Source organism: Pongo pygmaeus, chromosome 3 (assembly GCF_028885625.2).
Source record: "Pongo pygmaeus isolate AG05252 chromosome 3, NHGRI_mPonPyg2-v2.0_pri, whole genome shotgun sequence".
Lineage (NCBI taxonomy): Eukaryota > Metazoa > Chordata > Mammalia > Primates > Hominidae > Pongo > Pongo pygmaeus.
Window position 1 is genome coordinate 30145203 of NC_072376.2, and position 25276 is coordinate 30170478.

The 25276-nt window shown below is 34.7% G+C and overlaps 1 protein-coding gene across 4 annotated transcripts in view; it reads left to right on the forward strand.

The window, feature by feature from the left end:
• PCDH7 (protocadherin 7) overlaps positions 1 to 25276 on the forward strand; it is a 423894-nt gene that overhangs the window by 182380 nt on the left and 216238 nt on the right. For 2 of the 4 annotated variants that reach the window (XM_054485432.2, XM_054485437.2), the window contains exon 2: positions 15250 to 15466. In XM_054485432.2, the coding sequence (XP_054341407.1) occupies positions 15250 to 15466 (217 nt within the window). The remainder of the gene's footprint in view (positions 1 to 15249; positions 15467 to 25276) is intronic. The other 2 variants (XM_054485433.2, XM_063663592.1) reach the window with 1 other exon arrangement.

Below are 25276 nucleotides of genomic sequence, written 5' to 3' on the forward strand. Positions count from 1 at the left end.
GCTTGTCAATATCTCTTTTCCTGACTAGGACTCCCTCTGTCTTTCTGTCTTTCTGCGGGCGTAATCATAGAGACTTACAAGGGCTTGACTCAAATAAATTGGAAGGTGAAATCCAGCTGTAGTCCAGCATGCTTTCTCTGTTCTATTTTACACCAGCCTTGCTATCCTCTGCTATTAGAATTATACATTTTAGATAAATGAGATCTCGCAGCCTTTTACACACAGTAGGAATGCAATATTTTTTGAGGCTGAGGCTAAGAAGAAATCACAGAAGAGGTGGTTTCAGAGGTAGGGAAGATTTCGACAAACATATTCCAAGGAACTGATCTTTGGAAATGTCTTTGCTTTTCCACAAAGATGTTAAGCTTAAGGAAACCTTGCCATTTCTGTAGCTTTCCGTTAAGTTAATTAGTTAAGATGTTTGATTATTATGCATATTTTGTGATATTCCAAGATACATTAACATTTTCAAAGCCAGGCAGTATACTAAGGAATTTCTCAATAAGTGAACAAAGTCTACTCCTAAATCATTGATTTCAATCATTTAGTCACTGATCCAACCCATATACTCTTACAGTTTCAAAGTCATATGGTTTAAGAGAATTAAGCAACTGGAAAGAATAGTAAATATCACCTATTAAAATTCCCTCATTTTAAAGTTGAAGGTATTAATGCTGAAGGATTAGGTATTGTCTCATATTTCACACAATATCAAAACCACTATTTGAATCCAAGTCCCCCAAACCCCTAATTCAGTTATTTCCAAAAAGAACAAGACATATCAAAACATGTTAATATGTAGCAATTGGTAAAAACAATTTTTAAGATACTGTCATTGAAACACAGCTATAATGGATAAATGCTGTCTATAAAGGCTATACAGTATAGTTGAAAAGTCCACAATAATGTGTAAAGATTTTAATACAACTGAAGAACTATAAATGTTGAAACAATGAGATATATTTGGTTCAATAGCAGCTACACTTTCCAGTAATTTGATATATTAGAAAAGTGCTGTTACATAGCATCTTGAATATTGCATTTCAAGGAATTAAAAATAAGTAGATTATGGACTGGGCACCGTGGCTCACACCTGTAATCCCAGCAGTTAGGGAGGCCGAGGCAGGAGGATCACCTGAGGTCAGGAATTTGAGACCAGGTTGGCCAACATGGTGAAACCCTGTACCTACTAAAAATACAAAAATTAGCTGGGCATGGTGGCGGGTGCCTGTAATCCCAGCTACTTGGGAGGCTGAGGCAGGAGAATCCTTTGAACCTAGGAGGTGGAGGTTGCAGTGACCCAAGATCATGCCACTGCACTCTAGCCTGGGTGACAGAGTGAGACTCAGTCTCTAAAATAAAATAAAGCAGATTATGGTCCCAGCAATAATTTTTAAAATGTGCATTGTTGAAGATCCAGATGCAAGGAAAAATACTATTAAACCGAGATTCAAGCTGATGACCTGTCTATGGACTTCTCAGCAACTGTGTATGAAAATGAAGAACACTGGGCTATGGAGACCTCCAGCAGGGGAGTTAAAGAAATGGGGTTCCTTGGCAACAAAAGCTAAAATAGACAAATGGGATCTGATTAACTAAAGAGCTTCTGCAGAGTAAAAGAAACTACCATCAGAGTGAACAGGCAACCTACAGAATGGGAGAAAATTTTTGCAATCTGCCCATCGACAAAGGGCTAATATCCAGATTCTACAAAGAACTTAAACAAATTTACAAGAAAAAAAAACCCCATCAAAAAGTGGGCAAAGAATATGAACAGACACTTCTCAAAAGAAGACATTTACTCAGCCAATGTCATATGCAAAAATGCTTATCATCACTGGTCATCAGAGAAATGCAAATTAAAACCACAATGAGATACCATCTCACACCTGTTAGAATGGTGATCATTAAAAAGTCAGGAAACAACAGATGCTGGAGAGGATGTAGAGAAATAGGAATGCTTTTACACTGTTGGTGGGGGTGTAAATTAGTTCAACCACTGTGGAAGACAGTGTGGCGATTCCTCAAGGATCTAGAACTAGAATTACCATTTGACCCAGCAATCCCATTACTGGGCATATACCCAAAGCACTATAAATCATGCTACTATAAAGACACATGCACACGTATGTTTATTGTGGCACTACTCACAATAGCAAAGACTTGAAACCAATCCAAATGTCCAGCAATGATAAACTAGATTAAGAAAATGTGGCACATATACACCATGGAATACTATGCAGCCATAAAAAGAATGAGTTCATGTCCTTTGCAGGGACATGGATGAAGCTGGAAACCATCATTCTAAGCAAACTATTACGAGGACAGAAAACCAAACACCGCATGTTCTCACTTGTAGGTGGGAGTTAAACAATTAGAACACGTGGACACAGGGCAGGGAACACCACATACCAGGGCCGGTTGCGGGGTGAGGGGCTAGGGGAGGGATAGCATTAGGAGAAATACCTAAATTACGAGTTGATGGGTGCAGCAAACCAGCATGGCACATGTGTGCCTATATAACAAACCTGCACATTGTGCACATGTACCCTAGAACTTAAAGTATAATTAAAAAAAAAAAAAAGAAGAAAAGAGAAAAAAGAAATGGGCTTCCTAATTAAAGAGTCCCCTATGGAGTACATTGATTAAAAATTGCAATGAAGAAAAAAGTGAAAGCACAAATGCCCAATGCTAAGGCAATATAGATTAATTAGAGACTGTACAGAGATAAGAAATTAGGATAACATCCTTTAGTATAATTGGCCATAAGGTGGAAAAATGTGGGAATGAGGAGTTTACAGTATTTTTGTCTCTCAGAATGTCACACAACAAAGATTAAATCAACTAGAAAATCTAGAAGAAACAGGTAAATTTCTGGACACATACGCCCTCCCAAGACTAAACCAGGAAGAAGTTGAATCCCTGAATAGACCAATAACAAGTTCTGTAATTGAGGCTGTAATTAATAGCCTACCAACCGAAAAATGCCCAGGACCAGAAGGATTCACAGCCAAATTCTACCAGAGGTACAAAGAGGAGCTGGTACCATTTCTTCTGAAACTATTCCAAACAATAGAAAAAGAGGGCCTCCTCCCTAACTCATTTTATGAGGCCAGCATCATCCTGATACCAAAAGCTGGCAGAGACATAGAAAAAAGAAAATTTCAGGCCAATATCCCTGATGAACATCCGTGTCAAAATCCTCGATAAAATACTGGCAAAGCAAATCCAGTAGCATATCAAAAAGCTTATCTACCACAATCAAGTCAGCTTCATCCCTGGGATGCAAGGCTGGTTCAACATATGCAAATCAATAAACATAGTCCATCAAATAAACAGAACCAATGACAAAAACGACATGATTATCTCAATAGATGCAAAAAAGACCTTAGATAAAATTCAACACCCCTTCATGCTAAAAACACTCAATAAACTAGCTATTGATGGAACATATCTCAAAATAAAAAGAACTAAGTATGACAAAACTACAGCCAATATCATACTGAATGGGCCAAAGCTGGAAGCATTCCATTTGAAAAACGGCACAAGACAAGGATGCCCTCTCTCACCATTCCTATTCAACTTAGCATCTGAAGTTCTGGCCAGGGCAATCAGGCAAGAGAAAGAAATAAATCGTATTCAAATAGAAAGAGAGGAAGTCAAATTATCTCTGTTTGCAGATGACATGATTGTATATTTAGAAAACCCATCTTCTCAGCCCAAAAACTCTTTAAGCTATTAAGCAACTTCAGCAAAGTCTCAGGATACAAAATCAATGTGCAAAAATCACAAGCATTCCTTTACACCAGTAATAGACAAACAGCCAAATCATGAGCAAACTCCCATTCACAATTGCTACAAAGAGAATAAAATACTTAGGAATACAACTTACAAAGGATGTGAAGGACCTCTTCAAGGAGAACTACAAACCACTGCTCAAGGAAATAAGAGAGGACACAAACAGATGGAAAACATTCCATGCTCATGGGCAGGATGAATCAATATCGTGAACATGGCCATACTGACCAAAGTAATTTGTAGATTCAATGCTATTCCCATCAAGCTACCATTGACTTTCTTCACAGAATTAGAAAAAAATACTTTAAATTTCATTCGGAACCAAAAAAGAGCCCATATAGCCAAGAAAATCCTAAGCCAAAAGAACAAAGATGGAGGCATCGCGCTACTTGACTTCAAACTATAGTACAAGGCTACAGTAACCAAAACCTCGTGATACTGGTACCAAAACAAATATGTAGACCAATGGAACAGAATGGAGGACTCAGAAATAACACCACACATCTACAACCATCTGATCTTTGGCAAGCCTGACAAAAACAAGCAATGGGGAAAGGATTCCCTGTTTAATAAATGGTGTTGGGAAAACTGGCTAGCCATATGCAGAAAACTGAAACTGGACCCCTTCCTTACATCTTATACAAAAATTAACTCAAGATGGATTAAAGATTTATATGAAAGACCTAAAACCATAAAAACCCTAGAAGAAAACCTAGGCAATACCATTCAGGACATAGGCATGGGCAAAGACTTCATGACTAAAACACCAAAAGCAATTGCAACAAAAGCCAAAATTGACAAATGGAATCTAATTAAAGAGCTTCTGCACAGCAAAAGAATCTATCAGAGTGAACAGGCAAACTACAGAATGGGAGAAAATTTTTGCATTCTATCCATCTGACAGAGGGCTAATATCCAGAAACTACCATCAGAGTGAACAGGCAACCTACAGAATGGGAGAAGAAACTTAACAAATTTACAAGAAAATGCAACCCCGTCAAAAAGTGGGCAAAGGATATGGACAGCCAAAAGAAGACATTTTTAAGCATCCAACAAACATATGAAAAAAAGCCCGTCATCACTGGTCATCTGAGAAATTCAAATCAAAACCACAATGAGATACCCTCTCATACCAGTTAGAATGGTGATCATTAAAAAGTCAGGAAACAACAGATGCTGGAGAGGATGTGGAGAAATGGGAACGCCTTTACACTGTTTTGGGGACGATAAATTAGTTCAACCATTCTGGAAGACAGGTGGTGATTCCTCAAGGATCTAGAACTAGAAATACCATTTGACCCAGCAATCTCATGACTGGGTATATACCTAAAGGATTATAAATCATGCTACAATAAAGACACATGCACACGTATGTTTATTGCAACACTATTCACAACAGCGAAGACTTGGAACCAACCCAAATGCCCATCAATATTAGACTGGAGAAAGAAAATGTCGCACATATACACCATGGAATACTATGCAGCCATAAAAAAGAATGAGTTCATGTTGTTTGCATGGACATGGAAGAAGTTGGAAACCATCCTTGTCAGCAAACTAACACAGGAACAGAAAGCGAAACACCACATGTTCTCACTCATAAGTGGGAGCTGAACAATGAAAACACATGGGCACAGGGAGGGGAACGTCACCTACCGGGGCCTTTTGGAGGTTGGGGGGGCAAGAGGAGGGATAGCATTAGGAGAAATACCTAATGTAGATGATGGGTTGATGGGTGCAGCGAACCACCAGGGCATCTGTATACCTATGTAACAAACCTGCACATTCTACACATGTATCCCAGAACTTAAGGTATATTAAAAAAAAAAAAAATCCCCCCCCCCAAAAAAAAGAACTACTAGAACATAGCCATGTCCATTTATTTACAGATGTTCTGTGGCTGTTTTTACACTCCGTTGGCAGAGTTGAGTAGCTGTAGCAGAGACCTATGGCCCACAAAGCCTAAAATATTTACTTTGTGGCATATTACAGAAAAAGTTTGCCAGAACCTTGACTAGGTTTAAAATAACCCAGCAATAAAGAGCAAAACCGAAACTGAATGATTGTGTCAACAATATAGAGGACCCACAATTTGTGTTTTAGAATATAATATCATTTTTAGAAGTTTTTAGAAAAACAATTGCCTACATTAACTAAGAGTTTTAGGCTTTGGCTCTTCTGTTTCCTGACATTTTTCATTAGTGGTAGAAAAAACCCGAGAAGCCGACTTGCACTTTTAGGCTAGAGTAGTTCTTGCATTAGTCTGAATATTGAAATTCATTATTTTCTTCTCATTTGCAAAATCAGAATATTAATCTGATCCACATAGGGATGGCATGAAAAGTGACAACATGAATGAAATGAATAGCATTTTCTTGGCACAGAGTAGCTGCTTTTTTTTTTTTTTAAATATTAACATCATCGTTTTGTTGCAATAATTAAATAGTTTGTAATCTACTAGACTAAGAATTATAATAAGCGCCTACACTCATAATTTCTAAAGTACAAATATAAACAATAATGTCAAATATGTAATTGCATGCAAGTCAAAGGAAATATAGTTATTTAACTTCTGCCCCAAATGAGAGTTTTAATTAACTAATCCAAATGTCTCAACATGTTTCTTGTTAATATTCTTTCATCTGCTATTGAATTGAAAGAAAGAAAGGCAGTTTGAAGTATGGAGGCATCTTGAAATGTCAGCAAAACACCCCTAAAAAGTTTAAAGGCCTGATTAAAGTTTGTTTCAGAATTCTGCCAGATATAGTCCAACTAATGCACTATGGAATCCTAAATATGTTTGTTCAATAGCCACTGACACTGGTTGAGACTGTTTGCAGATTAATCAGTGCCTGTTCATTTGCAAGGAAACATCTCACAGCCTTAGCCCTTCTTTAAAAATGAAATGCAGCACTCCTTATAATACTGCAATGTTCTGCTCCATGACTGTTTCAGTGCTTTATGACTGACAAAGAGAGTCATTAGAAGTCTGTTTGATGGACATAACTAAGTGAATTGGAAAAAATAAAAAAGCCTTTTCAGCCCATTCAGAAATAATTGATGTGACTGAGACAGCTGTATGTGAGTTCCAGATAAGGAGACGATTTATGGAGAAACTACTGAAGCTAAAAAGGAAGGTGCAGATTTAAAGTTCCCAATAAAGTTGTCTGTAAGACAAAGAGCAGTATTCAATAAGGAAAGAGATTTAACCTGAGGTTCTTTCCAATAGATGGCATCCTTAGGGTCCTATCCTTTTGCCAATAAAATCCCCATAAAGGTAGTGTCACTAGGTTATAAAAAATGGACTCCAAGGGGAGAGCATCTGCACTCTTAGCCTTGTGCTGTATTTTCTGTTTTATTTTAACTATTGTGTACAGGTTGTAACTTAGAAAATCTTGCTTAGTAGATGAAAGGCACATATTTTTAATATGTCTGATTGTAGGACATAATATTTGCTTTTATGATGTGATGGTTACTTTCTAATTAATCTAACCAGGATGGATAAAAATAAAGTTTTTAATATTATTATTATATATATATTTGTTAATATTCTTCTGGTCTCTATTGCTGTTCTTGGCAACTATACATGAACTTTTGGACAAATATTTTTCCAAATAGGTAACACCTGTGAATGTTACACATATTTTGCAATCATTGTATTCTGAAAGCAGAATACATTAATAATATAATATTAATAAAATTAATAATAGTGTGAATTTCAAAATTAACTTCCTCAAATGTGCAGATTATAAGTAGTAAATGTTACTACATCACATCAGTACTTTCTTTTTTATTTATTTGTTTATTTATTTATTTATTATTATTATTATACTTTAGGTTTTAGGGTACATGTGCACAATGTGCAGGTTAGTTACATATGTATACATGTGCCATGCTGGTGGGCTGCACCCACTAACTCGTCATCTAGCCTTAGGAATATCTCCCAATGCTATCCCTCCCCCCTCCCTCCACCCCACAACAATCCCCAGAGTGTGATGTTCCCCTTCCTGTGTCCACGTGTTCTCATTGCTCAATTCCCACCTATGAGTGAGAATATGCAGTGTTTGGTTTTTTGTTCTTGCGATAGTTTACTGAGAATGATGATTTCCAATTTCATCCATGTCCCTACAAAGGACATGAACTCATCATTTTTTATGGCTGCATAGTATTCCATGGTGTATATGTGCCACATTTTCTTAATCCAGTCTATCATTGTTGGACATTTAGGTTGGTTCCAAGTCTTTGCTATTGTGAATAATGCCGCAATAAACATCCATGTGCATGTGTCTTTATAGCAGCATGATTTATAGTCCTTTGGGTATATACCCAGTAATGGGATCGCTGGATCAAATAGTATTTCTAGTTCTAGATCCCTGAGGAATTGCCACACTGACTTCCACAATGGTTGAACTAGTTTACAGTCCCACCAACAGTGTAAAAGTGTTCCTATTTCTCCACATCCTCTCCAGCACCTGTTGTTTCCTGACTTTTTAATGATTCACATCAGTACTTTCAAAAAGGGAGGGTGGTTATATGGTTCTCTAAAATTAAAAAAAATAATAAAAATGAAGTCACAAAACAAAATAAAAAATAAAGAAGTTATTATAGTACAATTTTGACTTCTACTTTCTAGAGATTTAAAAATATGGACTTTTTTGAAAATTGTTTCAGTCTTCTAGTGAATTTGAAATGTGTGGACTGAACTTTCCTTGAACTCTCTGTGTGGAGAGTGGGATAGAATTTGGCTGCTAGTTTATTTTTTGAAAAAAAGTTACAGTTTTTGAGAGCTTTTCACGTCATCTCTAAATCTGTCAATTGCCTACATTTAGGGTGACTGTTAGGTGCTTTATGTTATCAATCATAGAGATGCAATTTTACGAAAGAGAATAAAGAATCAAATGCTCACCTCATTTTCCCTTCATGAGTGCCTTATCCTTTGCAATGATGTCATTAGAACAGAAGCCTTCTTTCTGTAATCTCGATGGATTCTAATTCTTCTCTTTATCTAAGCAGGCAGTCTTTCTCTTGATCCCAGTTTCAATATGCCCATTTTAGCATCTGTTTATATTTTTCAGAAAACAAAACTATCCAATACAAATGCATTTACTGGATATGTGACATAGTACACCCCACAGCAGTCAATTTAATAAATCCTAATTTGCTATGTTTGTCCTTTTAAGTCTCTGAGATTAGTTTCATTCAGAAATGATCACTGTAATCGCACACCCCTTCCTCCAGTCTCACCCACATTTTAGGGCAGAGGGGAGAATATGAAAAGGCCACCATGTTCAGGCCTCCCGACAGCAGAAGAGCAAGCATGGCAGATAGAGGACCTCTCCCTTAACACTTTTGCCTACTCGTGTGGCCTCTAGATTTCCAGAAAATAAAGTGAATAAAATTAAATAAGGAGTGAACAATGTTGGTTATAAGTATATGGTAGTTTAAAACAGTGTCAGCTCTAACGCATTTTCATCAGCTGGAGGCTTAGAGGGAGAATAATGGTACGTACAATGCTCCAGGAATTGTACATTATCTGGATTTTACCTTTGAATATATTTGTAACAAACTGTAAAATGCCTGAGTGGTACCTATAGGAGGGTATGTCCTTAAGTGAAAGTCTCTAGTCTCTAGTATGTCATAATGGAAACAAAAATAGTTGATAAATACCATTCCAAAATAACTGAATAGAGAAATATTCATGCTTAATGAATGATTAGATTCAAATAGCTTTTAAAAATGTTGAGTATTATTGTATGTACATATTTGCATTACAAATAATTTGCATTTAGAAAAATAAAATTTTAACACTTTAATAGGATAATTAGGTTTGAAATTTTGTGTGGATTTTAGAAATTCTATTTAGAAGCTTTACTTGGCCAGCTCTATATTTTCTTCTTAAAAAAGCATCAAAACAATGGGCGATAACTCTAGTTATATAGCTGTGGCCTGAGGTATACTACCTTTTATAGTATATGTCTTTGAGGGAGCTTAAGGCTCTTTTTATAAACTATCTCATTAATTTTGAGAGAATTTAAGTTAGCAAGGGGCAGTTACTATTGTCTCCATTGTACATACCCTGAGCCTAAGTCAGAACAACCAAAAATCAAGCTAACTTGTCCTCAAGGTCACATAAGGTTTCTTGGAATAAAATTCTTTTCTTGTTCTGTTATTTTTTGTGTACTGTTTATTTCCCATTAAACACACATACACACACATACCCCATTAATAAAATTCCTCAAAATATTTTACTGTTTTTGTAATTATTTTGATTTTATTTCTCTCTTAATTCTAGCTAGCTTGTCTTCTTTGCTCTCTTTCATTCTGCTCCCACCTTATCTTGTTGAGCACCCCTTTTTGCTTATATCTCCAAATATTTATTTTAAAGCAAACCTTCTTCAGTGCCAATGAAGAAACACACAAATGTAGATCAATAAATCAAACATTTTACAGAAATCTTTGTTTTAACTTCTACCCTATTTCTCTCTTTTTTCATATTTTTAAGAGTAGTAGTACATTCCCACTTTCTGTATTTCTCCATTTATTGACAAGCCAATCTTCTACTTCTTTTGGTCTAACCTACAATTGTTCCCCAGAGTTTAGAGATACTATAGCCACAGTGGCCTTCTAAAGGATAAATCCAATGGGCATGTTGTAGTCAGCATCCTTCTTGATGTCTCTGATGCTTTTGATCACATAGGATTGCCTTTCTGGAAATGTTATGCTTCCTTGACTTCTGAGTTTTGAAAGTGACCTGCTTTTCATTCTCACCTCTGTTGTTGTTGTTGTTGTTGTTGTTTTTGAGATGGAGTCTCGCTCTGTCACCAGGCTAGAGTGCGGTGGCGCGATCTCGGCTCACTGCAACCTCTGCCTCCCGGGTTCAAGCGATTCTCCTGCCTCAGCCTCCCAAGTAGCTGGGATTATAGACACGTACCACCACGTCCAGTTAATTTTTGTAGTTTTGGTAGAGACGGGGTTTCACCATGTTGGCCAGGATGGTCTCAATCTCTTGACCTCATGATCCGCCCACTTCAGCCTCCCAAAAGCGCTGGGATTACAGGTGTGAGCCACTAAGCCTGGCCCTCACCCTTTTTTTAAAATTGTTTGCTTCTAGCAATATGGAGTATGGAATCCATAATCAACTCCCAAATATGTATTATCTATCCAATTTGTTTTAGAGATCTCAACCAACAAACCACTGCCTTTGCAGTGCCTGCCCTAAATTCCTGAGTGTTACAGCATGTTGTTTATGCCTCCATTTTGCTGGAAACTTGATCACATTATATTTTTGTGCTTTTATATACTGATAAGGGTTTGAGTTTCTTAAATGTGTAGTATCATTGTTGGAGCACCCTCGAAACCCTGGAACATAATGGGCATAAAAATAAATGGAGGTCTAGTGAATTAATGACTCAATCCAATCAGCTACATGGGCTTTCTTCATAATGGCCTTGCTGTCCATTGTCACTGCCACTACCTTCTCTCAGCCTTACCTCTCACTAGGTAAATATTTCATTATACTTTACCTCCTAGCATAATCTTCTGCCTTCAACATTTCTTCTTCCTCCTCTTTCGTAAGGAACTGTCAGAAAATGTCTTCATTATTGGCCTTTTATTTAGATAATTCACTTACCTAAAGAAATTCTTTGATTTTCAGTCTCTTGTTTTAATTCATTCACACATCTCATCCACAGTTTTTGGAATAATTTTCTTTAAGATCTCCATCTTGCAGTACTTATTCAAGTCTGTAGCTTGTCTTCATAATTTCAAAGAGCTGGCAGATTGTCACTCTTCCTCAAGCTCTTTTGCTTTCTTTTGCTTTCTCTTCTATTAGACAGACCAATTTACATTTACAAGACACAAAATCGTTTATCACCCCAGACAGAAAAATGCAAAGTTCAGACACTGCAATTTACTAAATGTCTTTATGACCATACTTTTAAGTCTCAAGATGGAACCAGGAGTCTACTGACTCTTCCTGGAAACTATTTTATACCCTTAAAGAACCAGCTAACTGCCTGGAGCACATTGCTTTTTGAACCTCTACCTGTGTTCTTCCTGACAATAAAGTTTCTCATTCCTTTCTGTGCCTCTTCATCAGCTGGGGATTTTTAAAAACTTCCGATCTCTGAGTCCCGCCCTGAATGCTGATTCATTGGGTTTAAGTTGGGACCAGATATGGGCATTTGTTTTTTTCACACGTTCTCTGGGTGATACTAAGGCACATCTAGGTTGAAGAATTATCACGTAAGCTATTCTACTTCAGAGTATCAGTAATTAACAAAGTGACAGTTACATATATAATGCAAATTCATTCTCTCTGTCAGGAGTTGACACTCTGCTTTACATTTCTGCTTTAGTCAATCTTTCTGGAATATATAAATAATATGAATATGGTGTCATAACCTTTGCTGTAAAACTGAACTATCTTTTCAAGACTCAATTGTCTGCCTCTCTCTCTTGCTGTTTCTCTCTCTGTCTCTCTCTCATTTAATCTAACTCTGTATGTCTGATACACTATTTAAATTAAATCTTAACTCTTGCATCAATGGGAGTTCTTTCAGAATTTTCACTTCTGTATTAATTTGGTTCACAGTGTCAACTTAAATACTTGGCCACAAAAAATTTATTATTCAAAATTATCAAAATGAGTTTGAAGAGCTAGTGATATAATGCTGATACCATACTATAGCATTCCAATTAAAATATTTTAAAATGTGAATAAAAATGATAGGTGTGATATATTATAATCCATTGTATGATACATTTTATTTTGAATATTTATTGTGAGTTATGTTTTTATAAATTCAGATATTATTTTAAATGCAAAAAGCATTTTATACAAGAAAGGAAGAATTGATGGATCTAAGTATTTTCTAATATATAAATAGATATAAATATTTTAAAATTATGCCATTTTTACTTCTAAAATAATTTATAGAGATTAAAATATCCACAGTCAAAATAGGGTAGGAAATCAAGAAAACAAAATGCGTAGATTCATAGCAGTCATTATATAGTACATTACAGAAAAATCATTATTTTATTGTTAACATTTTTCATTATAAACATAGCTATCACCGGTTTCTCTGCTAGCCTATCCACTTTTTGTGGAATAAACATTTAAGCACAGATTCCAAAATTTTTCCAAAATTATTCCAAACTTCACCCAAATGTCCCTTTTTTTCTACTTTTATATCAAAATGAAACACCATTTCTAATCATTTCTTATTTTCTGTTTCTAAGTTTATTGGTATATCTTATGTGTTTCTGTATTCATTTTGAGCTTTCTTTTTGTGTTAATGAAGATATTCTAAAAGATTTGAAAGTCATTAAAATAGAAGTAGGAACAGCAGTTGACCCTCCTTTCTCTTTTTATGTATGTGTTTGTTTTTAAACCCATTGCTATGTCTTTAAATGATAATATGTCTTCATGACCCTTGGCATTCTTAGCTAAATTCAACATTGTCATTAAAATTTCATTGCCCAGAAGTATTTACTGATTTTTTTGTGTGTGTAGAACAATGTGGTTTTAGGAGACTGTCAGCGGCCTCATTCCCAAAGTGAGACCAAAAACATTGAACAGTCACAGGTGTGAGAAGTGGGGTGGGTGGGGTGGGTAGGTGGACAAGGGGTGGGAGAAAAGAAAATACTCACACACAGGTAAAAATGAGAGTACAAATTGATTTCTTTATTTTTTTAAATACAAGGTATTTACATTTCTTTATTTTTTTTTAAATACAGGGTAAAATATCACAACTATATTACCATAAAGAAATATGAGAATCATTAGTGAAATAAGAATAATGTTTCTAGAAAGTTTATTGTCAGTAAATTTAAATCCATAACATACATACTATGTATACTGAAAATATTTGTAATTGTTTATAAATACTGCAGTTCCAATTCAATGAAACATTATAAAGAAGAGAACATGAACTAAATGTTTTCCTTTTGTATTAAGATTCAGCTATTCTGATTTTGACTTTGAATTAGAATAAAAAGGAAACTTTGTAAAGATTGTACACTTCAAATAAGTACGTGAATTGCGAGCTACTGGGTTAAAAATACCAATAATTCACAGTGTTTTCAGCTAGTCTTCCATCTATGACAAAATAAAGGGAAATTTTATGGAAGCATGTGTTTGTCTTTAGCAAAGCCAATTTATAAATTAGGGGAAGATGTTATAACTCTTCTTAGCTTTCCCATTAATAACCTACCATGTGCATATAATCCTTAATATTTCTAAAATTCTACTGGTCCAGGTCGTGATTAGTAATTTCTATCACAACATTCAAGTTATAAAGGTGCAAAAAAGGTTGTGTAACCTTTCACTGTTTTCTAGCAACATTAATTTTATACTTTGTAGTAAAAAGAAACAGTCTGAGTTATAAGTTTAAAAATATGTACAATTCTGACATTTTCAAATTCATGCAGCAGCTTTATGGATGCAACTATTGCCAAGAATAATCTCAGACTGACATTACAGAACATTTTTATATGTTTTTCCAAATTATTATTCTTATGTAGCACTGTCAATACATGGCATTGGTTTGTTCCTTCAATGAGCCTAATTTATTTTATTTTATTTTATTTCATTTTATTTTATTTTGTGGTTAACTAAGATAATCTGCAAATACCTTCCATAATAAATCTTCAGTCCAGCCATTGTCAGTAACATAGTAAATTGTGGGGTTCAATTGGATAAAGTTTCATAAAATTTTTAAAAAACAAATTAAAGGCTGTACATGATTTTACTTTATTGAACAAATCACAAACAGTAATATTAAGAACATACAATTAAACTTTATAGTTTATTTCCTACTCACTATTTAGGGATACTTTTATCTATTATTTCAATATGACTCTTACAATTTCAAGGTCAGTAGGCAATATTTTTATAGGAATGATGTAATAAACATATTTCTGTTTCCTAGCACTGCATCTAAATTCCTATTTGTCAGCTGTACTTTGAATAGTTTAAGTCAACTGCCAACCCATTTGATTTTATAGCTTTGTATCATATGGACAAAGTGTTTAAAAATTGAGTCTTCTTACAATGGATTAGTTCAATATTTACTGCCTTCACAAATCACTAACCTTGTTTTTTTAGAGTCCATTTCTGGAAAGCATATCTGAAGTGAATACTATAGAATAGAAAAAGGTTGAATATGTGGAACTAACATATCAGATTTAAATGTATGTTTTAGTGAAATTACTGTTTTTTTAATCTCTGTTACTGAAAGGGAATTTCCAGTTTTTCCATAATAAAATCTAAGCTCTAGACATTGCCTTAGATAATACATAGTTAACTAATGCAATTTCAACATATCTATTCATTTTGTATTGAATTAGTTGCCAGTAGACCTTAATGTATGTAATTTATGTATTTTTAAAAATAAGATCATTTACAGTCTTACATCGTAGTGACATTCAGAATCTTTTCTTTTGCAGCCATTTCGTAGAGTGACGTTTTCTGTTGTGAGTCAGCCTCAGGACCCACATCAGGGGTCACTGCAGAGTTGCTATGACAGCGGGCTGGAGGAGTCAGAAACACCAAGCAGTAAGAGTTCATCAGGGCCAAGACTGGGTGCCCTTCCACTCCCAGAGGACAACTATGAAAGGACCACGCCGGATGGCAGTGTTGGTGAGGCAGAGCATATGGAAAATGGTAGGGGCAAACACAACATCCACACACATAATCACGCTAGTGAGCCGTAATAAGTAGACTCGCGAAGGTCAGTCTAAAACCAAAATAAAATAGCTGACATTAAAACCATTTTATTTTAAGTGATAAATATTTGCTAAAATACAGAAATGCCAAATAAAGGAACATAACTCTGTAGATAAAATTCACCCAAATTGCACCATCATTTTAAAACATCCTGTCAGAAATAAACACACTTATAAATAAATCAGAACAGGGCCCACTATGAAGGAAGCTAAATAAGTGCAGAATTCCTAAACAATAGTCACCAAGAAAGGTCTTGTCTAATTGCTTTCTTCTATTCATTTTTGTCATGCAACTATTTCTTCAATTGCAACTGTCCAGTCTTAGTGAAAGGAAATGAAAGAAACATACCTTGCTCTACCTTTTCTTGTCCTAGATGTTTAGAAAAGCATTTTCAAACCTCTCCTTTCCAGTGATCACTGAATAGAGTCAAAAGAGAACAGTACTACTTTGTTCTCCATAGTATACAATAAATGCTATTAGAAATTCCCTCTTATTTAAATATAAGGGTTTTTTTTTATTTTTATGTGAGAGAAAGGAAGGAAAATAAATCATAATACTCCATATTTTTATACTGTTTTGAGGTGATTCTCATAATTACCACAATTGGCCTTGTATACATTTTCCTTTAAGTTATACATTTAGATTGCAAATAGCACTTATAAAACTTTCCACATTTGTTTATATTCCCAGAGATAATTTGGTGATTTATTTTCTGGATTTTGAGTCATAAGTAAATGCCTGAGGAATACGTTTGTGTCATATAATGGAATGGTAAAATTCATCCTAACTTCATTATTCTTTCAAATATGAAGAGAGATATGGTTATACAGAGAGAAAGGAAGAGGAATCACACACATTTTATCCCTAGTAAAACTTGCAATGGATTTATGTCTTTTGTCATCTCAACCCCCGAGTGACATAAGACGCTCTAACTTTTTGTTATATACCCGTTTCTTTAGTGCTGATATATATGCAAGTAGAGCATATTAACGCAGGAGAAAGACTGATTTTCTTCTGTAAGTTTACCTATGAATATTAAAATCCAACATTAGAATATAATATATCATAAATGACCCCAAATGAAAGTATTGCTAAATTATATTATGCCAAATAATTATTTATCCACATTGTTCTTGGGTAAGAAGATATGATATCAGGGTCAGATGATTGACATCCCTCTTGATTAATTTTGCAGAGTTAAAATGGCATTTTGCTTTATGGCTATAAAGGCATGCTTATCTGTGTGTATGGTGGTGTGTGCTTATGTGGATGGGAGTCTGGTGTGGTTTCTAAGAGTTACCATTTTTTTAGTAATTTTTTTAATGGGCATATAATTTTGGTATGAATTGCAATGCTGATGAATATATATTTAAGACAGATATGTTTAAAATTATTTGGAAAAAGAAATTAAACTAAAAATACTGTAATTACATACATACCATGTAATTACATATGTAATTTGGATGTCAGCTTTATTAAAAAAGGACTTCGTGCCCCCGGCATTATAACCATTTTCGATGTTAGTTTCTGTTTTATGAGTTTATGGGGATTCATCACCTTTAAAATAAGAAATAAGTGGTGAATAATTAAAAGATAATTATGTAATTACATGTATGTAGTCACATGTAATTGCATGCATGTAGTCACATGTACTATAGTGTATTATGTTACATTTGTGTAACATGTGTAATTACATATGTGTGATATATGTAATATATAATACATGTATAGTACATATAATTACATATATGTATATATGTAATTACAGCATTTTTAATATAGCTAGATGATAAATAGAGCATACCTAGGAAGGCAGGATTAATTTAATGTAGGGGTATTACTACATCTGAGATTACCTTTTCATGAGAACATATAATTTTGTTTTTGTTTTAAAAAGTGCTTATTCTTACTGTAAAGAACAGAATGTACAATTAAATCTTTATTTTTTTGGATGTCAGCTTTATTAAAAAAGGACTTTGCACCACTGGCATTACAATCATTTTTTAATGTTAGTTTCTGTTTTCTGAGTTTATGGGGATTCATCACCTTTAAAATAAGAAAGAAATGATGAATAACTAAAAGATAATTATATATGACAAACACATATCGGTTACCTTTTAGGAAACATACATTTCATGGAAAACTTAACAGGTGAGCTTATTAATAAAATAGAAAGTATACTGAGAAAGAGTTCCAAAAAACGACTTTTAATTCTTTTTTTAGAACCAAGTTTTTAAGGCCTGTCAAAAGCAAGGGCCATGATAATGTAATGGATCTTTTCTGATTTTGTATGTGACCAACACTTGAAATTCAGAGTTTATATGACCATTTGTCATCTACTGGCTGTGATTCATATTAGCCTCGATCTATAGGTAATGACAAAATGAGATGCGATGCACTATGGGTGATCTAAATGTAGCAGTTGACCTTTGAGTAACAATTTTGTTGGGTCCATGTTTTCAGACTACTCATCTAGCCATAAAGTGCAATTGTATTGCTTAAATTCTGGTAATTTCATCTTCAATATTAATGGATCATTCTGACATAAATAGAATTGGAATTGAAACCCGTCAAGTATTCATTTGTCACATTTAACTGGAATCCAGGTAATCTGTAGTTTTTTGCTTGGCTAGGTTTTAATCAGGATTTGTATTGGATTTTCATTTGGATTTTCCATTAAAATACCATTTTGGATGCTGTGCTAGTTCCTAATTATTATTACCTCAAATATTTTTCTTGAATTTTAACCTGTGTGAAACAATGCAGTTATCAGCAAGTGTTTGGGATTAACTTTCATTGTAAAGTTTAGAAGATAATTTCTAGTGCAATAACAAGTAAAATTCCAATGTCATGCTAACAAACCAGGAATAAGTTAGGATAGCTAATGGTAAAAATACATTTTCACAAATGCAAAGAAGGAACTGAAACAGGAAAATTTAAGTGAAATGTACTTACATTTTACAAAAGCGTTATCTTCCTTCTGTACTGTAGTATGATGAATACAATTTCATTCAAAGGGCCTGTGTGTTAATTCCCTGTTTAACAAGCTTTACGCTATGTTCTAAAACACATTACTGCCAAATGTAGAATGAGGTTTTATTCTCTTATTAGCTAAGGAAAAAGAATGTACCATAAGAATAAATATAATTTCTTACCACCGGAATCTAATAATGTAGAATAAGATCCACCATTTTAAAGTTCCAAATCTGTAGAATGCCTCAGGTCCCTGGAAAGTAATACTAGAAATTACCCCATTTAAAAATTATTTTAAGAAAACCTTATTAGTTATACATTTATTTGTGACAAAGATTACTAATATATATTTCTTTGCCTTTAATTATCATCAACATTATGATAATTTCATGCTAATCCTTTAATATCAATCTAATCAAAGATTGAGGAAATTGGTTATTTGTTTCATTAAAATACATTTAGCAATAAAGTAATAATTCATATAGCGTTTATGGTGGGAAATAGGTAATAAAAACATTTGATAATGAAAATGTTAGAATAATTGATGCATATTGCAATGAATTGGTAATTCAAGTTAAAAACCAAACATTAGGTTTAAAAGCACCATCTCATTCAAGGCAAGCATTGACTATGCAAGAGTTTGCTCTTATTTTAATTATGCAGTAGTCTTCAGACTTTCTCTTGGAGTGGGATACAACAGTTTCTTTATGTCTATTGTATTTATCCTGGTCCCTACCTTCATGCCATGACCTACTTGATCTTTCCAAAGCCCCTTCTAAATTATCTTTGCAAAGCCAGTTTGCCTTTGCTACGTAAGTCTTTATGATAATTAGTGTTTAATAAGCTCAGATATAGAAAACACCTCGCTTGGCTTCTCATCTCAATTTCGCCATCAGCCTTGGGTAGGCTACTGTCTAAGGAAATTAATAAATCAACCCTGAAATCTTACTCGGTTCCAGGTCCAATAATCTGTGATTCTCTTACATTCGATTTTTCTTGTATCTTTTATGCTATAGAATGGAGACGTTTGTCTCATAGTGAAATAGTGAGTGAATTTGACAATGTGTGTTAATGTGGGCAGGCCAGTAGTGATTCTAGGGCCTTTCTCTCAACCCACACAGCAAGTGCATTTTAATAGTAGAAAATGCATTTATTACATAAATCAAAGTAGTGGACTGAATCAAATGGTGTGATTTCTGGCCAGGTGGGTGGAAATGTTGGCACCACAGTAGGCCAGTGTGGGAGACAGCTGTGGAGCCTCCTTCAGATCCCACTATGCAAGAACCATCTGTAGATCTGATCAAGCCCTGGGTGCAATGCCCTTGAAATACATGAATTATGATGAAGACATTTCACAATAGAATAAGCACATGTGTTTTCTTACTTAACAATGTGAACTTTGGTCAGAGTACAAATGAAAAAAAAAAGTTAGGAAATAATACATATTTTTCTGTAGGTAGACTTTCTTAAATATCACATCATAAAAATAAATTTTTAAAAAAAACAGCAGATGATCCATAAAACAGGTTTATAACAAGTTAAATGAGGTTAGAAATTTGGCCACTCTAAATCCCTAATTCATTTTATGCCTCTTGATTTTCTCAGATCTTTAAATAATACTTTTGACTTTTATACATGAATATTTTTGAACTTTCCCTTTCCAAACTTCCTTACTTTGTCACACTTATATAAGCTAAGCTCAACTGTTTGATTCATTCCGTTTCCTCCATCTCTTCATTCTACATGCGTTATACCTTGTCCTTGATTATTTAAACATGCTGCAGTAAACCATGGACTTTTCATATTGCTTTTAGACAGTCTATTTGAAATATCATTGAGAATAAGCCACTAATTTTAAATGGCCAAGTGTAATGAGCATAGAGACTAAAGGCATATCTTTGCATGAGATAAAGGACCTCCTCTTTCTCTCTCCTTTTCTCCTGTCTACCCAATTTTCAAGCAGGCATCTGTCAGGCAAAGTTGTCTAGTTATTGGTTTGTGCCGATTTCATGTAGACTGAGCAAACTTCTCTAGCAAGGCTGCCTCTTCCATCTTTCCAAAGATCCTCATATACTTTTTAATGGCATAAGCACAATACCTAACATACCAAATACCTGTCATACCTTTTTTCTTCTTCTGCAGGAAGAGACTAGCATGCCTTGCTAAGGATTCATTTTCACAGTTTTGCATTTCTCTATGTCACCCCAGTTGCCAGTGTCTCACTGAGGCTGCATGTTTTTCACTTTTCCTGTCAGTTGTGACATGGCTCTACACCTCCCAAGTATCCCCCAAAAGTCTGTATGCCACCACTTTGGGAGGGTGCTATTCACTTTGAATTTCTTCATAGTGATATATAGAGAGATGGATTATAGAGACTATCTCTAAGCCAGATCTCAACTAATTAAAATGAGTGCTATAGTGGCTTCTCAGCTGTCTAGTAAAATGAGCAGCACAATCTAAAAGAGTCTAAAGAAGGTACTGTCCTAGAGAAGAATTGGCAGTGCTGTGAGTAGAATATACTGGTTTACAAAACAAGCTTTGAAATCTGATGACCTCAGTTTGAATCCTGGCTTTACCTCCTACAAGGAGTATTATTTTCTAACCCCTCTTAGCTTCAGTTTGTTCAGTTGCAAATCATAGGATTGCAGAAGGAACTAAATGAGACAATAATATGTAATAATTTATAAATAAGTAATAAGTTGTATTTTCACTGTATTAATTGATAAAATGTTTTACCATTATTATTCAAATAACAATGATAAATAGTTGGGATTATTATTAACTTTAGGTTGATTTTTTTTTTTCTTTTTTTGAGATGGAGTCTCACTCTGCCACCCAGCCTGGAGTGCAGTGGCACAATCTTGGCTCACTGCAAGTTCCGCCCCCTGGGTTCAAACCATTCTCCTGCCTCAGCCTCCAGAGTAGCTGGGACTATAGGCGCCCGCCACCACACCCGGCTAATTTTTTGTATTTTTAGTAGAGACACGGTTTCACCATGTTAGCCAGGATGGTCTCCAACTCCTGACCTCGTGATCTGCCTGCCTCAGCCTCCTAAAGTGCTGGGATTACAGGCGTGAGCCACCACACCCAGCCAACTTTAGGTAAATTTGATATAATACAATGTCTTAATCATGAGGACTTCATAAAATGCTCAGCCTCACAAATTTAGCATTTTTAAATTACTAGTATAAATTATATTCTCACCTTAAATATTTTCCAGTTAGTTTTTTGTCTTTTGTTTGGAATACCATAGGGTAGTACTCATGAGTAGTGACTTATAAATATAGCCAAGGACCTAAAACGAGGGGAAGGAAGTCTTCTATCTCTTGGCATCAAATCAACCCATTCTTTGTGTTCTTTGTCATTCAAGGTAGGGAGATGTCATTATGATCTTTCTGCATTCTTTTCTCTTTTTTTAAGTGTTCTAGTTGAATGCATTATTTTTGAGGTGTACACCTCCCTTTAAACTGCTGCAAATTATTCACATTAACAGGGAAAATTAGCTGAAAATAATGTCCAATTAGTATGCTTACCAGATTCTCAGTCCTTTCTTTTCTAATCTCAATATTAATAATTAACTCTGATAAAATGTGTGGCCGTATTACCCTTTTATTCTAATTTGGTCCTTTTAAACTAGATCACTTTGCTGAACCCTTACGACATTTGAGGAGGGAAGGAGAGCTCATCAAATCTCAAAGTGACTTTGGAGGTCAGTTAGTGGTTTGTTACCTCCAGACTCCCAAAGCGTTTGCTTGTGTGAATTTCAGCACTTGTTGATAATACATTTGATTGTTTTAGTTCCTTATTTAGTTAAGGTATTATCTCAGTCTTTCCTGTGAATTCTTTTTGCTTATAGATTACAAATAATTCTATTCTTCCTCTGATGTTATTGCCAGATTTATGTATAAAAAACCTTGTGCTGCTAAAATACAACACTCTTAAGCATCTTCTATTTGGTAAAGGAACTGTGGATCTTGACTGTCTAAGTATATTTAAGTATAGTAGTCTTTTTTTTTTTTTTAATGGAAGGTCTTGCTCTGTAGCCCTGGCCAGAGTGCGGTGGCACATTCTTGGCTCACTGTAGCCTCGACCTCCTGGGCTCAAGCGATTCTCTCACCTTATCCTACTAAGTAACTGGGATTACAGGCATGCACCACCATGCTGTTCAAGGCTGTTCTCAAACTCCTGGAATCAGGGGATCCTTCCATCTTGGCCCCACAAAGTGCTAGGATTATAGACATGAGCCGCCCTGCCCAGCAAGTTAGTACTCTTAACCTCAGAGGTTAGACCACCTATTGAGAAACCATTTTATCTCAATATTCCTCTTCTAAGGTAAAACACTTCCCATTGTTACCTCTTCTCTTGCAGATTTTTAATAAGTAAAGTATTTTTTGCTTTGCAAATAAAGCAAAGCAGAACAATAGGTGTCTCGTTTCATGGGGCAATTATATAGTGTCAAATCTGTGTTTATTCATTTTGATTCAACAAACCAATACTGAAAATAAAATATGACCAAGGCTTTCTGAGGAAATTTAAGTAAAGGAGAAAGAATCTCAGCCTTTAACATGGAAGTTTTTATGCTCAGGAGATACAACCTTGATCACAGTAAATTAATTATAATGAAAAAAGTAGTAAGCTCATTAGAGAAGTTCAGAGTGGTGTGAGGTACAGAGGTGGGAAAGGAAAATTATATGGAAGAAACAATTATAAACGAAAGTTTTGAAAATTTGTATTTTATAAATCAAATGTCGGACACGAAGAAGGCCATGAAATGTTTTTTGGCTGCACATCCTCTCTCTCTATCTGCTCATCTTTGATATATTTAAAAACAATTATTATACTGGCCTGGAGGCTTCATCTGAAGCCAAATAAATTCAGATTTTTTGTTTTATTTTTCTAATTGAGTTATTGTTACCTTTTTATGTCTTCTTTTTTCCTTTTTTCATTTTTTTAATGCTAAACACAATTAGTTCAAAAACTCTAAAATTTATCTTTGATGAAATTGGCAGCAGAAACTAAATCCAGATCTAAACTATAAAATAGATTAATTTGGTGTCTTTCTTTTCTCTCTGCTTATAAACATGGATAATTACTAAAAATGTGTGTGCTGTAAATAAGGCCTTTCAAACTCAATAATAACCCGTAAATAATCTTTTGAAGTCATTGTTATTTTCAGAAGACCAGTTGTATTACTCAAATTAAATAGATGATTAAATTACATTAGAGTACAGTAGATTGGATTACATTATATTTATCTAAAAAAACAACTCATTTCTTTTGTGGCAGTTGCAAATTGTTTTTGTAATTGTTATTTCAAGATTCAAGTTAAGCATACAGGTATTTATACTACAATCCCTTTATACTGAAATATAGACAATAGGTTGCTTTGTTTTTAAATCTTGTCTCTGATAAATTTTACTTAATATATGCAGGTAGATTTTTTGGCATTAAGTCTCATTATCATGTATGTCTTCTCATTATTGTCCAGAAAATATAATTGTAAGTTCATTGTAAGAATGAGAAAATATCTAAAATGCATGCAAATTTAAATGCCTCCTCTAGAACAGAGTTTCAACTACTAACATATGATAATCTTAAAGGAAATTAATTTTTGATACTATATATATAAATAAAATCTGTGATTAGTTGTATGTTTTGGGAGTAAACAGACAATAGGATAGTATCCAGCTATTTAAAAATCTTCTTTTTCATTTCTGCTTGAAAATATATCTCCCATGGTTTTATTTCTGCTCCGCAATGCTTAGCGTCTACATTAATGAAGTAGTTAGGAAGCCCTATATGATCTGAGAGTGGTATGCATTTCTGAGGTTTCGTTCCTCGGAACCCCAGTGCCCAATGCTGAATTGTGCCCATTGTTTCAGTTCCTTATGAGGCCACATTCCACCAAGGCAGCATTTGTAGCCAAAGGTCATAGCAGCTATAGCTGAAATTTTTACAGTGAACAGAGAATGTGGAGTGTTATAAGAATCCATTGAGTAAAATTCAATGACCATTTGTTGAGTATTTATTTTATGCAAATTTTTATGAAGGACTCAAAGGTGAATGACACAGGCTCTGTTTGCTAAGCATTTAAATATTGTCGGAGAGAAAGGCGTGTACAGATTGGATGTTTAAAATTAAAGGCATGAGAGGCACTATATGGAGAGATTGATTATATGCTACAAGAAGTAGAGGAGGACATGAGTGGGGGTTATAAAAACTCATGGCCATGCTTTGAAGGGTGGAAAAGTAGGGATTTGCTAAGCAGAAATGTGGATAAGGCTATGGAGAACAGTGGGAGATACCAAGGATACCTACCCGAGAGGGTGAGGAAAAAGTGGTGCCATTTGCCAGCCTGGAAAAAGTGGAAAGAGCAGCACATTTTCATTGGAATGATTCTGGTTAAGATACGCTGTATTTAAGGTATCTTTGAAAAATGCAAGTGATATTTAACAGGATATAGATCGGAAATTTGTGAGTATAGATAAGCAGAAGAATGTAGCTTTAGGAGTCAGAACACTGGTAATGCTGAATTCCTGGGAATAGATCAGACTACAATTTAAGTATTTGGCACCGGATAAGTGATGTTATCCAAACAGAATGTTGAAAAGTACTGAAATATGAGAGAATAAGGGAGAAGTAAGTTTCAGTGAATGTGACTGTGAAACATATTAAAAACAAAATCCGGCCGAGCAAGGTGGCTAATGCCTGTAATTGCAGCACTTTGGGAGGATGAGGTGGGTGGATTGCTTGTGCCCCAGAGTTTCATACTCA